The sequence below is a fragment of the Podarcis cretensis genome, assembly GCF_951804945.1.
Source record: "Podarcis cretensis genome assembly, chromosome: 9".
NCBI lineage: Eukaryota > Metazoa > Chordata > Lepidosauria > Squamata > Lacertidae > Podarcis > Podarcis cretensis.
Genome location: NC_137178.1, coordinates 9,407,668 through 9,423,406, shown reverse-complemented (window position 1 = coordinate 9,423,406; position 15,739 = coordinate 9,407,668). Strand labels below are relative to the sequence as shown.

General features: G+C 44.1%; 1 protein-coding gene across 1 annotated transcript in view; it reads right to left on the bottom strand.

The window, feature by feature from the left end:
* ADAMTS3 (ADAM metallopeptidase with thrombospondin type 1 motif 3) overlaps positions 1-15,739 on the bottom strand; it is a 131,478-nt gene that overhangs the window by 47,922 nt on the left and 67,817 nt on the right. Inside the window, exons 5-8 of the mRNA XM_079990726.1 lie at positions 8,492-8,691; positions 5,195-5,278; positions 1,472-1,628; positions 583-688 (exon numbers count right to left, since the gene is read on the bottom strand). Of these exons, the coding sequence (XP_079846852.1) occupies positions 583-688; positions 1,472-1,628; positions 5,195-5,278; positions 8,492-8,691 (547 nt within the window). The remainder of the gene's footprint in view (positions 1-582; positions 689-1,471; positions 1,629-5,194; positions 5,279-8,491; positions 8,692-15,739) is intronic.

Below are 15,739 nucleotides of genomic sequence, written 5' to 3'. Positions count from 1 at the left end.
CCTTCTCCCTGAACACTGGTGGGTGGTTCATTAGGGTGCAAGAAGCATTGTCTACCAGCCTCAGTCTGCCCCAACTGCTAACCCTCAGGGGTGAGGAACATTTTTGGCCTTGCAGATCATTTTTTTTATTTCTCCCCCTTCTTCCCAAGAGGACTAACTTTGACAGGTGGATGGCTGGATGTCATTGTGACATCAGATGACTGATAGGTGGCCATCCTGGTAGGTGGGAGGGTCTGCTTCACCATCACATTCTCTGCAAGGAACATGATGGTGAAGCAGCACCCAGCAGGAATATAACCCTCCCGTCAATGATGCCAGCTGATGGGCAGTTTGGTGTGGCTGAAGGGAAATGGCCTTACTGGCCAACTTGGACACCCTGGTGGGCCAAGACTGGCCAGTAGGACAGAGATTCCCTAGCAGAAGGACATAAGAAGGACCCTATTGGATCTCATCCAGTCCTGCATCTTTCTTCTCCTAGTGGCCAACCAGATTTCCATGGGAAGCCCACAAAGATGACCCGAGTGCTCCTTGCACTTGTGATTCCCAACAAGTGGAATTCAGAGGCATACTACTGGGACTTACACATGGCCAGTTTCATGGGCGACCACAAAAGCTGAAGAAAATCCATCTTCATGGTTAAGAGTGCAGCTTCTGACAGGATGGCACATGCCTGTTACTGGAGCATAGCCTGTTGAAAATATAAAAGATTTGGATTTTTAAAATAAAACAAAGCACTGTTTGTTAGCCCTCCGTGGCTACAGCTATATCGTCACGCCTTAACCTACTGACAGAACAGAATTGTCAACAGTGCAGAAGGAGACATTTCTTTACAGTTCTGTGCAAAAGAAAAAGAGAGATTTCCGGTTGCATCATATGAAAATAGCTAGCTGCCTTATAATGTGTGTATGTAGCTTAGAATTGTGGCAGTGACTCTCCATGGTTTCTAGCAGGGATCGTGCCCAGCCCTACGCAGAGATTGAACCTAGGACCTTCAGCATGCAAAGCCTCCCCCAAACCCTTTATTTACCTTTCTATTGCGCACTTTCTTCCCTTACTCCATCTCCTTCTGAGTAGGAAGGAACCTTAAAGAAAAATGGCTACTAGAAACCAGGGGGTGTGATTGCCATTCACCATCAGAATAACATGAAGCCAGGAGAGATTCAGGAAACCTTTACAACCCATTCCTAGCTTCTAAATATGTTCTTTTAATAACTGTTAGAAGTTCTCTAGTTTTATTTCATAAACCTAGTGGAGTAATAATAATAATTGGGAGACAAATTGCTGAACACATTCCCCAGCAGGGATAGATTGAGTTACTAAACTTTGACCAACTCTGAATAAAGAGAGAAGAAATGACTTGTGAATTCTGGCTGGATTCCACTTGCCCGAATCAAGTAAGTTGAATCTTGAAAACAGCCAACACAGCAAAATACTTGTTAAAAAAGAAAAAGAAAAGTCTTGGTTGCGCTACCTTGCATTCCAGCTGGTCCAAAATCTTGCCTGGTTAGGAATATGGCATGATCGTGGTGCTCCGAGTGGCTGGAGTCTGCTTTCTGTTGCTGATATGCCCAGCGGCAAACATTCTCCAGGCTCCGGGATGGATTTCCTCGTTCAATAAGGCTGATGGACTGAGTAAGAATGTGATATATGTTAGATGGATCTGATCACAAGAGGAGAGATTGCTGCTGGTCAGCCAGGCACCAGCACTCAGCCTGGCAGACCAAATGATGTGGCTCTGGAGAGCCCTGCAGTGGTGATATTCTGGACCCCTTGTCATTTCATTCTATTCTAGAAAAAAATAAGATGGCACCAACTGCAGGTGATAGCTCAGTTTGCAAGAGTGTGGTGCTGATAATACCAAGGTTGCAGGTTTGATCCCCGTATGGGACAGCTGCATATTCAGGTTGGACTAAATGATCCTTCCAACTCGATGTTTCTATGAATATATGAATCTATTCTATGATTCTATGCTTCACCTGGCACATGGCCTCATGGTGAGGGGCTGCACGTGGTTGCCCCACCCCACTACTCCATAGTACAGGTGTGGGGAACTTCAGGGACTCAATCTGGACCTCTATGCCTCTCTGTTTGGCCCTTGGATCTCTCCCCAGGACACAAACCTTATCCTTGAGCCACACTCCCCACTGACCCCAAGTGTTTTTGCCTTGATGGAACGTGTCCTTGAACTCTGATAACGCTTTTTGCTCCCCTGGATGGAGGTTGGAGAGCAGTGTATGAAGAAACTAGGCTACTGTTGCCTCACAAGCTGAGGAGACCTGGAGAAATCATCATCATCATCATCATCATTATCATCATCATATTTATACCCCGCCCATCAGGCTGGGTTTCCCCAGACACTCTGTGCAGCTTTCAGCACATCTAAAAACAGAAGACAACAAACATTAAAAACTACCTGAAACAGGGCTGCCTTCAGGTGCTTTCTAAAAGCTATGTAGTTCTTTATCTCCTTGATATCTGATGGGAGGGCGTTTTACAGGGAGGGCACCAATACTGAGAAGGCCCTCTGCCTGGTTCCCTGTAACTTCACATCTCGCAGAGAGGAAACCGCCAGAAGGCCCTTGGAGGTGGACCTCAGTGTCCGGGCTGAACAATGAGGGTGGAGGCACTCCTTCAGGTATACTGAAGGTATACACAGATGCCCTTTTCAGTGGCAGCCCTGTCAGGTCAGAACATTTGCCCTCAGTTGCATAAATGAAAGACGGAACTCTGTGTATAGTTAAAATAAAATAAAATACTACTGATAGTGTTTTGGATCTTCTGCTATATACACTCTATTTTTTTTGGCTCAAGGAAGTCAGATCTGCTTGTTGTAGCCGCATATTAGAAACTTTGCAGAAGACATTATCTCCGATGTTTATATTCTTCATCTCGGTAATGAATTGGAGGCTATCCTTTTCTCTGTGGGAGAAGCCACGTGCAGAACAAATGCTCAATGAGTGAGACAGTCTCAGAACCAGGACAATTGTGGCTGCACAGCTGGGCTTTGCTTACATTCCCAACTGCTGGGGGAGAAGAGGCAACCCTCTTGGAAAATAAATCTGAGGCCAATGACATGCACAGAGCTGCCAGCATTTCTGCCAGGGGTGCTTGAAGCAGCAGTGTTGTGCACTCAGATGAAAAGGCAATAAATATTTATTAGTGCTCCGGGTTATTGATGAAGTGGTCCTTCCACCCACCCAAGAAGAATATTTATTAGCACTTAAGGATATTAATGAAGCAGTCCTTTCACCCACCCAAGAAGCATTATACTGTCCAACTAAGTGATAGAATAATGATATATACAAATGACTGCTGTGTGCAGCCGTTTATATCTATAGAACCAAGCCTGCTTTTTCTTTGTCTTTTTGGAGAAAGAGAAGCAGTAGCATCATAAAGAGAACCCTGGCAGCCAAACTACATATTATGCAGAAGCGGTGGCAAAATTATGAACTTCAGTGTCAAGGAGTGTATGTTTGAGAGAGAGACCAGTCCCTCTAATATCAAACCAAAGTGGTGAGTGCCAACAGATTTGTAGCCAAAATAAAGCTGAGAAACTGGAGTGAAGTGTCAGTATCCTGGAAGGATTCCTAAGGTTCGCAAAAGTACAGTCTAGATGATCTAGATATCAATATTGATATAGATGAGATGAACTACAGAGCCAAGCCATACCTCTAACCCATGGGTAGGCAAACTAAGGCCCGGGGGCCACATCTGGCCCAATCACCTTCTAAATCCGGCCCACAGACGGTCCAGGAATCAGCATGTTTTTACCTGAGTAGAATGTGTGCTTTTGTTTAAAATGCATCTCTGGGTTATTTGTGGGGCCTGACTGGTGTTTTCACATGAGTAGAATGTGTGGTTTTATTTAAAATGCACCTCTGGGTTATTTGTGGGGCATAGGAATTTGTTCATCCCCCCCCACCAAATACAGTCCGGCCCCCCACAAGGTCTGAGGGACAGTGGACTGGCCCCCTGCTGAAAAGGTTTGCTGACCCCTGAGTCTAACCTGTCTCCCCAGGCCACAGTCTCCACTTATCCTGCTTCACACCCTCTTTGAATGTTTTTGCCTACGTGGAATGTGCTTCTGAATTCTGCTAATGCCTCTCAGCTCCCCAGATGGAGGGGAATATCTGTAGAAAGTAGCCTTCATTACATAGGTAGAATTCACCTTTGCTGCCCCACCCACTTTTGCCCCTGGCTCCACCCATCACTGACTCATGGCCCCTGGAAGAGAATGCATCCTTAAGGCTGAAAAGGTTTCCCCACCCATGACTTAAAGGATGATAATTTGAATGTATTGCTGGGTTTTCAGAAGCTGACTGCCACTAGATGGCAAAAGAGACTTGGTCTGCTCAGTTTACTCTCCTGCCAAAATCCTCCTAAAGAGAAGTGAGAGGATGCAGGCCAGGGCTGTGATTTTGTGGGGTGCAAGATGGGGCGGGGATTTGAATCAAAAACCGAGTGGAGAATTCAGATTCTGGAGACTCTCAGCTTTCAACTTTAAAATCAAGTTTCCAGGCCTCGTGGTCGAATTTTTTTATTTGTAAAAGTGTTTGCAGAATGCCAACTGAAGTCTCAGGAGCCAAAAGAGGTGGTTTGGTGGAATTTCTAGTGACCTGGTACATGCAAGGAGGTTTCAATGTTAAGCTACTTTAGCAGTCCAAATGACTACTGAAGTTAAAAATTTGCAAAGCGATTGTCGGGTAATCATGCAGAGTAAAAGGAATTGCAAGGAAGTGCTTTATTTGCATCATTCCAGTATTTGCAAATTTCAGCTGCTTCTGTAAACAAGATTTGGACTTCATTGAGTGCAGAACTTTCCCTTAAAAACATAAAAAAAGAAGCCACACGGAATAGCACCCAGAGTCTACTTGTTCAACCAAAACAGAAAAATGCAAGGCAAAGGATAATAATGAAAAGACCTCCTGTTAGATTCTAGAGTGTTGCTCCATTTGCTTTCTTCTTCCAGGCTCAGAATTAAAGCAAACATGATAAGGACACAGACCTTGCTTATCACCTGAGGATTAAGGCAGGATTTGAACCAGCCCTCATTACTCTTCTTGATACACACACAACAAAGAATCCACACACATGTGATGTCTTCGTTCAGGAACACACATAGTAACATCTCGCCTTCCAAAAGCAATTTGGATGAGAATGGAGACAGACGGGACCATTCACTTGGTTTGCTTACCTTGGTGTAGCCCAACATCATCATGCGAACCAGAACAACGTTTATGTGGACCCCCAGGGATTCATCCTGGTAAATTTCATTCACCTAAAAGAGAGAGGCAGCGAAGGTGAAATCTGAAGAGTCACAAATCCAAAGTTTGATTCAGTCGACAATTAAAAGGACAACCTGATTTCTACTTTCCAAAACAGTGCGTGATGGAACAGTGGGATTTTGCAGCTGTGTCAAAGGGAGGATAAATGCATCAAGCTGCTGCATGTTGCTTCTTAAAAATCTGCACTCCAAATGAGTATTCCTTCTCCTTAGTTTATATCAGTGGTTCCCAAAGTGCTTCGTTCTGTGGGGGATGACCTAGGTGGGCACTAAGAGGCAAAGGGGGCGGCAAGGGATTCTGAAGTGAAAATAACTTTTCAGGCATTGGAAAGCTGACATCACTGGATCAAGTTCATCTGTTTTGTTAAATTAATTAAACTAAATCGTTTTAATTGGATTTTGAATCAATGTGCAATTACCATATTGGCCCGAATATAAGGCACACTTTTTTTTTCCAAATTCCAACCATGAAAAGTTAAAGTTTGGCTTAAATTTGCGACCTTACAAAAATTGACTTTTACAATATCGCTGTTGGGTTTTCTTCTACATTGGCCATTTACAGGTGTGAGCCCTTGCAGAATTTTAAGGCAGCAGCTTATATTCAGGTATTGTCTTTTTTTATCCCCCCCCCCTTGAATTTTAAAGGTGTGTCTTATTTGCGGGTGCGGCTTATATTCAGGCCAATACGGTAATTGCTACTGCAATTAATATTTTATTATATTATTATCTTCCTTAGTGGGTCATGCAGAATGCTATTCTGAATAAATGGCTTTTGTAGTGTATGGGGGATGAGCTTATGGAACCAAGGGGGCGGAAGGTCAAAAAAATTCAGGAATCATTGGTTTATATGAACTTTGCATGATCCCTTGTCCTTCCCACTAGCATCACATGTTCTGAGTTTTCCTTGTGCCTTTGCATAGTGCGTGGGATTACACCAAAATATTTCAGGTATCTGGAAGAACCAAGACCCCTGCTGTCTTCCGTGTCCCATTAATAGGGTTTTGGGGAGGGAAATTCAATTTAGTTCACATTCAGTTCACTAATTCACACTTTCTGTAAAAACATGGGGCTAGATTCAGCTTTACAAGCAACTTTACTTTTCCTAGATTTCTTGGAGGCTATCCATTTCTCTCAGGCTCACAGATTGCCAAAGCCTTTTAAATGCTTCAGCTGAGCGTGGTTTTGAAAGGCTCATGAAAAATTGACACAGGTCACCCTCTCAAAGATGCAGACACATTGATCTCCCTCCTTCGCTTACAAAGCACTTTTCGTGGGTTGTGAGGGCAGGGGAAGGGGAATAGAGTCATAAATGAGGCTGGCTGTTGGCAAGAAAGAAAGATCTGTGGCCTAAGGGACAGATGGCACTGAAGCATTTATACAGGGCTGGCTCTATCATTAGGCAAAGTGAGGCAATTGCCTCTTGCACCACATGCTTGTGAGCAGTGGCTGAAACCCTCCTGGTGTTGCTCCAAAGCACCCTGGCCTTTTTCCTCTGCATGCTAATGCCCTGCCCTTGTCTCCCAAAACTAGCCTGCTGCCTCAGGTGCAGTGCAGAATGCGGGTCCAAACTGCTTCTGTACATGAAATGAGGAGGAAGTCGCATTTTTGCCTCAGGCAGCAAAATGGCTTGTGCAGGATCTGCAATTTTGGATCACAGATTTATTTTTTGCTAGTTTTTTTCTTTCTTTTTCTTTTATGCATGTTATAGTTGATATGATGTTTATTTAAGGTGCAGTCAGATATGGGGAATATTGTGCTAGTTTTCCTGCTTATAATGCTAGCAGGTCTGTTCTGTTTTCTGATGTATTATGGCACTGTGCCATTTTGAGGGACGTATTGGCTATGTCATGCTAAATTTCATTCACGCTAGCAGGCATGATGTGAAACGACAAATGATGTCTTTGGACAAGAGAAACCAGTAGGAGCACACTTCAGCCTCCCAGGACATTCAATACAAGATTTCGAAGCAGCTGTCTTATTACAAAAGAATTTCAGAAATAGACTTGAAAGAGAAGTTGCTGAATTACAACTTATTATCAAACTGAAAACTATACTGTATTGGATTCTTGTCTCAAACACATGCTAAAGCTATTTTTGGTCATCTGCATACTATCCCTTGCTTTTTCCTGTAGGACTAATTGCAGTCATTAACAGTCATCAACAAGTTTACCATACCCATTGAGCCAATCACCCATCTCCCACTACCCTTCTGAGAAATACCCCACCCCACCCTCTCACTATATATAAGGGTCTGGTGACTTCTGTTTCAGTGTTTCTGAAGAAGTGTTCATGCACATGAAAGCTTATACCAGAAAAAACTTAGTCGATCTGTAAGGTGCTACTGTACAATTTTTTATTATTTTTATTTCTTCTTCGGACAACGTCACTATTCCGCAACTTTCTGCAGGTTCAGGATACACCCATGAAAATGTCAGGAAAGAACTGTATGGTAGTATACTACCCCAAATGTTGACACTTTACTTCTGTTGTTTTCCTGGATTAAAGAGTTTTCTTTTCTTGAAGCAATTAACATGGACATGAGTGCTAAACCTCCACTATATTCTGCTAGATTTCCAGAAGTGGTTTTAAGGTCATGTGAAAGCTCAAATATAGTGCCTAAATTAACAGTCAAGCAAATGCTGGGGGAAAGGAATAAACCATCCTGTGAATGCACCCTTAGTAAAGGTAAAGGACCCCTGGACAGTTAAGTCCAGTCAAAGGCGACTAGGAGGTTGCGGCAGTCATCTTGCTTTCAGGCTGAGGGAGCCAGCGTTTGTCCACAGACAGCTTTCTGAGTCATGTGGCCAGCATGACCAAGCCGCTGCTGGCGCAATGGAACATCGTGATGGAAACCAGAGTGCACAGAAATGCCATTTACCTTCCCGCTACAGCGGTACCTATTTATCTACTTGCACTGGCATGCTTTCAAACTGCTAGGTTGGCAGGAGCTGGGACAGAGCAATGGGAGCTCACCCCATCGCGGGGATTCGAACCACCAACCTTCTGATCGGCAAGCCCAAGAGGCTCAGTGGTTTAGACCACAGCACCACCCACACCTTAGTACCTTGACTTCATCCCCCTCCCCACCTCTATGCTTCAGAATACACCTGCAAAATGCCCCACCAGTTGAGGAGAGAGGGAGTTTGTCCTGAGTGCTGGATGAAAAAAACATGCTTCCCAGAACAACTACAGAGGGAGAGAACTCACTATATTCATCAGGGTGAGGAGGTAGTTCTGAACGTGTTCTTTGCCATGGAATCGGACAACAGAATCATCCACTCCCAGAAGCACCTCGATGTTGTAGTGATTGTCGCCGGCATTCCGGCGCTGCCTCAGCGTCTCATTCAGCCGTTGCTCTACGCTTGCATACATAGAGTCGAGACTGGGACGACCCCCAAGGCCAGATCCTAAGGGGAAATAAAAGCACAGGTTCCATTGTTATAATTCATTTTCTACTTTGCTTAGAATTTCCTTCAAGTGCCCCTTGACATCCTTTAGTTACAGAAGCTGTACCATAAATTACAGATGCACCCCGACCATCTTTCCTGCAATCTCAGCTAGGAAATAATGTTGGAAACTCATATTACGTTGCTGAATGCCTTCCAGTAGAAGGACCATATCTCAGTGCTAGAGAATCTGTTTTTCAATCCCTGGAATCTGCAAGTAGGTCTGTGAATGCCCCAAGCATGAAACAGTAGAGAGCTGCTGCCACTCAGTGTAAATGGATCATTTCAAGAAACATAATTTTGTCCTGTGCAGTTTTGGCCTCTACAACAGTGTTCCAACCTGAGCTCTTGTGGCCACTGTTTTCTCTGCTTGCCTGGATGTCACTGTGGTTGCAGGATGGGCACCTCTATAGGGTCTCTATTAAGCTCTGAATGTGTTCTGCAGCTTCCAGGGCACTGGGAACCATGGGAAATGTTCTTTCCTATGATTCCCAGCATCACAGAACGATTCCAAGCAGCATCCATGGATGCTTCAATCACCTAAGGCCTAACAAGCTATCATTGTAGACTTCACCTCCATTTTTTTTTGGGGGGGGAGTAATGGGGGAGTACAGGGGTGCCAACTTGAATAAAATATTAGGCGGCCCAGGTAAGTCCCACCCCACATAACTGATCACATGATGCAGCACACACCATTTGAATGGCAATTCCTGTCAACTTGGCGGGGCACCCTCAAATATTGTATTGTGGGAGCGAAGGGACCTTGGCCCCTAGTCATTAAAAAAAAATAGTGCCAAGATTGTCCATTCCCAGAATTCGTCACTTGTGAATTGGATGGCCATTTTATTTTTCAGGGAATCGATATTCACCGCTGATTCTACATTCCCTTTTAAAATAATAAACCCACTACATGTGGTGTAGTGGTTAGAGTATTCGGCTAGGACCTCGGAGACCAGGGTTCAAATCCCCACTCAGCCAAATGAAGTTCACCGGGTGAAATTGGGGCAGCCAAGGACTCTCAGCCAAACCTATCTCACAGAGTTGTTGTGAGGATTAAAAGGGGAAGAAGCACGAATGCCACCTTGAGCATGTTTGAGGAAAAGGTGGGTTGTGTGTGTGCAGAAAATTAATAATAACTAGTAGAGGGAATTTAACCAAAGTTCTGAAACTTGCACAACTCCTTCCAGTGAGCAGCTGCAGTGCCTTGCTCAGTAGTGGAGAATATTCTCTCTCTCTCTCTCCTAAAATTCATCTCAGTAGCTCAACAACACATAAGTAACCCTCCTTCCTTCCCCACATCAAACAGTGAGACTTCCCTCGCACTGTGAGCCCTTGCGGGTGAGAAACCCAGCCTAGCAAACAAGCTCTACAATTTGACCTCCGCTTCTTTGCAGGGCTCAAGAATGCAAAGGCTGTGATAGCACACAAGTGGGAAATTCATACCCCTGGCTCCCATTTCTAAAAATTGCTCCTCCTGGCAAGGGTGGGTGGTTTTCTTTCGGGTTTTCTTTTTTTCTTTTTTGGAGCGCCACGTCCAATGGAAATATACAGTCATGTCATCATATCATTATGCCCGTTGCATGAATGGAATAGTCTGAATCGGCAGGTCAGCAGAGGGGGGGAAAGGGCCGTCTGCTCCGCACAGGGCCCATGGGCTTGGCTGTCATTTCCCTCTTTAAATAAGTGGTTTTGTGGTCAGGAGTAAGTGGAGAATCTTCCTTTCTGTGTGTGAAAGGGGCAGGGAGAAACACTTTATTTCCCCAAATATCCAGCTCATTCCTGGACTGTGGATTTGTTGGTTAAAAAGCATCATCGTTGCCTGCTTTTTTCCCTGCTTGAAATATTCAGGATCTTAATTTACATCCCCAGCAAATGGACAGGTACAGCCATCTGCTTACGGGTGGGTGGGAGGGGGAGGTTTAGCCTATGGCAAAAGCACCAAGCAGTTCCATAGCAGGGTTCACCAGACTTTATACACAGTTAAACAATGGAGGAAGAGATGGCCAACAACCTGTTGTTGTTTAGTCGTGTCAGACTCTTCATGACCCCATGGACCAGAGCATGCCAGGCACTCCTGTCTTCCACTGCCTCCTGCAGTTTGGTCAAACTCATGCTGGTAGCTTTGAGAACACTGTCCAACCATCTCATCCTCAATCATCCCCTTCTCCTTGTGCCCTCAATCTTTCCCAACATCAGGGTCTTTTCCAGGGAGTCTTGTCTTCTCATGAGGTGGCCAAAGTCTTGGAGCCTCAGTTTCAGGATCTGTCCCTCCAGTGAGCACTCAGGGCTGATTTCCTTCAGAATGGATCGGTTTGCTCTTCTTACAGTCCATGGGACTCTCAAGAGTCTCCTCCAGCACCATAATTCAAAAGCATCAATTCTTCTGCGATCTGCCTTTTTTATGGTCCAGCTCTCACTTCCATACATCACTACTGGGAAAACCATAGCTCTAGATGGTTTTTCATGAGCCATCCTCAAGTAGCAAGTTCTGCCTGCCAGCCACCCACAGAACAATTGGCAAATCAGATGCAGTGTTCACTGGGATAAAGAGAACGCAAACACCCGGAAGAAGGTGGGATCCTCTCTTCCCAATCTGCTTGCTAACCTGCAACCTTCTGCACACCAAGCAAATGCTCTGCCACGGAGCTGCTGCCAAAAGCTATTTTTTAAAGTTTCCGTTACCTGTAGCAAATCTGTTTGAAGCAGACATGCTAATCTCATGTAATCTCATTCTGAAATTAGCCGGGTCATTCTCATCTATGTGTCTCTTGCAGCCTTGCTTCCTTGGCCTTATACTGGTATGGCACGTAACACCACTGCCAGCCACATTTTTTTTCTACAAAGAAACTGTGCTGATTTAAAGACGATCCTTAAGAGGTCACTCACTCACCTTCAAAAATCCAGTTCCTTTACTGGGGTGGCAACACCCACACCCACACACCAGCTTTTAACCTTTTTGATGTTATGATTTCAGTTATAGTAAGCGATTAAAGGAACCTTGTTTAAAACAAGGCTAGGGCAGCCTATGACCCTCCAGATTTTGTTTATTCATCCATTTGTTGCTTTAAAAATATATAATCTGCATGTTCAAAAGCCAATGGATTTCAGACGGATATACGCAGGAATTTAAAATCTGCAAAACAACAGGAGAGGCTGGAGGAGGAGGAGGTTTTTTGGTTGTTTTTTTTTTGTGTGTGTGTTGTTCTTGTTTGTATTTTGTGTTTGTATTTTGTGTTTTTAATTTTGTGAGCTGCCCTGAAATCTATGGATGAATCATACAAACTTAATATATCACCATAATAAAATAACTGTACAACAAAACAGAGAGGGGAAACTATTCAGTCCACTGAAAGCACCACGGTTTTAAATGCCGGGGCAAATAAACAAGGGTTTAACCTATTGCTGGGCTCCATCTCCCCGCCAGCTTGGCCAATGGTCAGGGATGATGGGAGTTGTAGTCTGAAAGACAAAGCTGAAAACAGTACATCCAGAGACCCACAGATTCCCCATTCCTGATTTAAAGGGAAAACTGAATTCAATACAAACATGTCCGCCCTTGGCTCACATTCTCTTAAAACTGAATTATGACCATGTATCAAAGTACTGAATTAAAGCCTGTAATTCTATATAAGAGAAATAAGTGCAGAGGGTATATGTTTCGGCCTTCTGAGGCTAAGCACTGTCAGTGTGGTGTAGTGGTTAAGAGCGGTAGTCTCATAATCTGGGGAACTGGGTTCGCGTCTCCGCTCCTCCACATGCAGCTGCTGGGTGACCTTGGGCTAGTCACACTTCTCTGAAGTCTCTTAGCCCCATTCACCTCTCAGAGTGTTTGTTGTGGGGGAGGAAGGGAAAGGAGATTGTTAGCCGCTTTGAGACTCCTTAAAGGGAGTGAAAGGCAGGATATCAAATCCAAACTACTCTTCTTCTTCTTCTTCTTCTTCTTCTTCTTCTTCTTCTTCTTCTTCTTCTTCTTCATGTATTTGATATTTAACAGACTTCTTTTGTAGACCTAAAACCTGCAAGTTGCTGTAACATCAGTAGCCGACAGTGTGATGGGATGAATACACTCATCTGATCACCCAGCAGCTGAGTCGACGCTGCTTACTAGGAGGTGATAGAGAGGCTGGTGGAGTGCAAATGCATCATAAGCACCAGATTGGCTCTGCCATTGCATCTGCACTGCACTGACCTCTCTGATGTGTCACCTCCCAGTATGCAGCAGTGACTCAGCTCTCAGGAGGTCAGGCACTAGCCACCACCCTTTCACTAAGAATCCATGGAGGTCATGTTGATGATTTGATACTTCTCTTAACAAGTATGTAAACTGTGCAATATGCTTGGTTCCAGATGATGAATCTCTAGCACTCTACCAACCAAATGGCATCTACATTCAAGGTCCCATCTCATAGAGGAACACTAATTTTCCTGCTAATTTTCCTTCTGGAAACTGGTAGAAAATTAGTTTTCACGTAACTGATCTTAACTAGCCTCCTTTTGTGCATGGGAACACAAAAGGGCAGACACAAATCTGCCGCTCATCCCTAAGCAGAGTAAAAAGTGCATGGGAACTCATGGCTAAAGTTTTTAGATGGGGTGGGTAACCTATAGATCTCCACCACCCCTTACCAATGGTTAGCTGGCTGGGTCTGATATGAACGGGGAGTCTCCCAGCATTTGGAGGGCCACAGGTTAAGCACCACTGTTAGATCATGCTCCCAGGTTCAGTAAAGGCTATTTTTAGTTATAAACCATTTTTTAAAAAATAGCGACCAATGCATGTTTGCTCAGGATATGTATTAATTGCAAAATGTAAAGCTTGACTGAAATCTACCTTCCTTCTCAGGGATTGAAACCAATTGTTTAAATAAACCTACCCTGCCTTTTCCTCGGTTAAACAAGGATTGTCCTGTTAGCTAATAGGCCTAGAAAATGAAGGATTTCAACAAACAGTGCACTCTTCAGTTCATTCCCTGCTATGCACACACCTACACACACCCTGTAGTTATTAACCTAACCCGCTTTGAATCCTTGGATTTAAGCCAATGCAGTTCCACTTAGGTCAGTGGGGCAAGACCATCTTAGGCAGAAGCATTTCAGCTTAACTAGTTTGTGAATCAAACTGATGACCTAATGAGGTTAGTGGAGGACTAACAAGCTCAGTGGGGTCTGCAGGTTATCAGCACTTGCAGACTGTAGGCCAAGGACCATAGCTTAGTGCTACAGCACCTCCCTTGCAGACAGAAGGTCCCAGGTTCGATCCCTGGTGTCTTCAGATAGGGCTAGAATCATAGAATTGTAGAGTTGGAAGGGACCCTGAAGGTCATCTAGTTCAATGCAGGAATCTCAGCTAAAGCATCCATGGCAGATCACCACCCACCCTCTGCTTAGAAACCTCCAAGGAAGGAGAGTCAACCACTTTCCAATGGAGTCCATTCAACTGTCAAGCAGTTCTTACTGTCAGAAAGTTCTACCTGATTTTTAGTCGGAATCTCCCTTCTTGTAACTTGAGGCCACTGGTTCAGGTCCTACCCTCCAGAGCAAGAGAAAACAAGCTTGCTCCATCTTCCATGTGATAGCCCTTGAGATATTTGAAGACGGTTATTATATCTCCTCTCAGTCTTTTCCTAAGACTAAACATACCCAGCTCCTTCAACCGTTCCTCATAAGGCTTGGTTTCCAGACCCTTGGTCATCTTGATCACCCTCCTCTGCACACATTCCAGCTTGTCAATATCCTACTTAAATTGTGGTGCCCAGAACTGGACACAGTATTCCAGATGTGCTCTGACTTGCTCCCTGACCCTGCCTCCTTTTTGTGCTCCAGTTACAACTTGCTGTGTGGTCCTGACTTCTCAGTGACTCGCAACTCCTGGGTCTCAGCACCTGCCTCACCTCAGACATTTGTGTGTTGTCCATTCTTGTCAGTAGTTACCCTGAAAGGGGCAGGTGATTTGGAGGAATAAAGAGTCAACCGCTGGGCATAAAGAACACCATGGATAGGGGGGAGATTCAGTTCACATTTAAAGGATAATCTACCTAATTTACTTTTTCTGAAATAATGCACAAACTGAAAGGTAGGAGTCCTTCAAAATGCACATACTGATGAATTTTTGCAGTAAAGTTATCCAGCCAAATCACGTATACAAAAATGCACATTTTTGTAAAGTGTGCATTTGTGAATATAAGTTGCAAAAATACTTTCTGGTAGGGAAAAGTGCTTTGCAAAAGGGCTATATTGCGAGAATTTGCTTACAAAAATGTGTAGATGAGAATAAATTATGCAGGTCACCAGTGTCCCTTTGGATATAGATAATTATTTTGAGACACAGATTGAAAATAACCTTTGGCCTGTGTGTGCCTTGAACGGGCACCATCGCTCGCCACAGAGAGCTGTTTTATGTTAAAACTGTATTTTGCAGGCCTCAGAATAAGAAATAAATGAGCTCTCTCATAAAAAAAGGAGGTGCATACATTTGTATGCCAAGAGCGAATGGAGCCAAAAAGTACTGTAAATCTGTTTACTAAAAAGAACTTTCTTCCACAAGTAACTTAAAGGAGGGGGGATCAAACACTGCTTTCCATATAACACAAACATGGAAGCAGCTGAAAGGACGAAATGTTAAAACCCATACAAACTCACACATTGCAGTCTAAACAGCATGGTGGAGAAAATGTAAGCCCACCATAGTTTTTAAGAAATGAAGTTAAAGGAGATTCTATCAAAGAAATAATGGGGGGAAACCACATACAAAGGTGAGTTTCTGGTTTCCATATAATTGTCACACTCTCGCATGACCATGTGACACCCCTTGAGATATTTGAAGCTGGCTATTGTATCTTCTCTCAGTCTCTTCTTTTCCAGTCTAAACATATCCAGCTCCTTCAACCACTCCTCATCAGGCATGGCCTTGATTATCTTGGTTGCCCTCCTCTGCACAAATTTGACAAATGTTGAACTGGTCCCGGCTCTCTGTACTCAAGTTTTATTGTGGGTGTATTGTGCAACACCT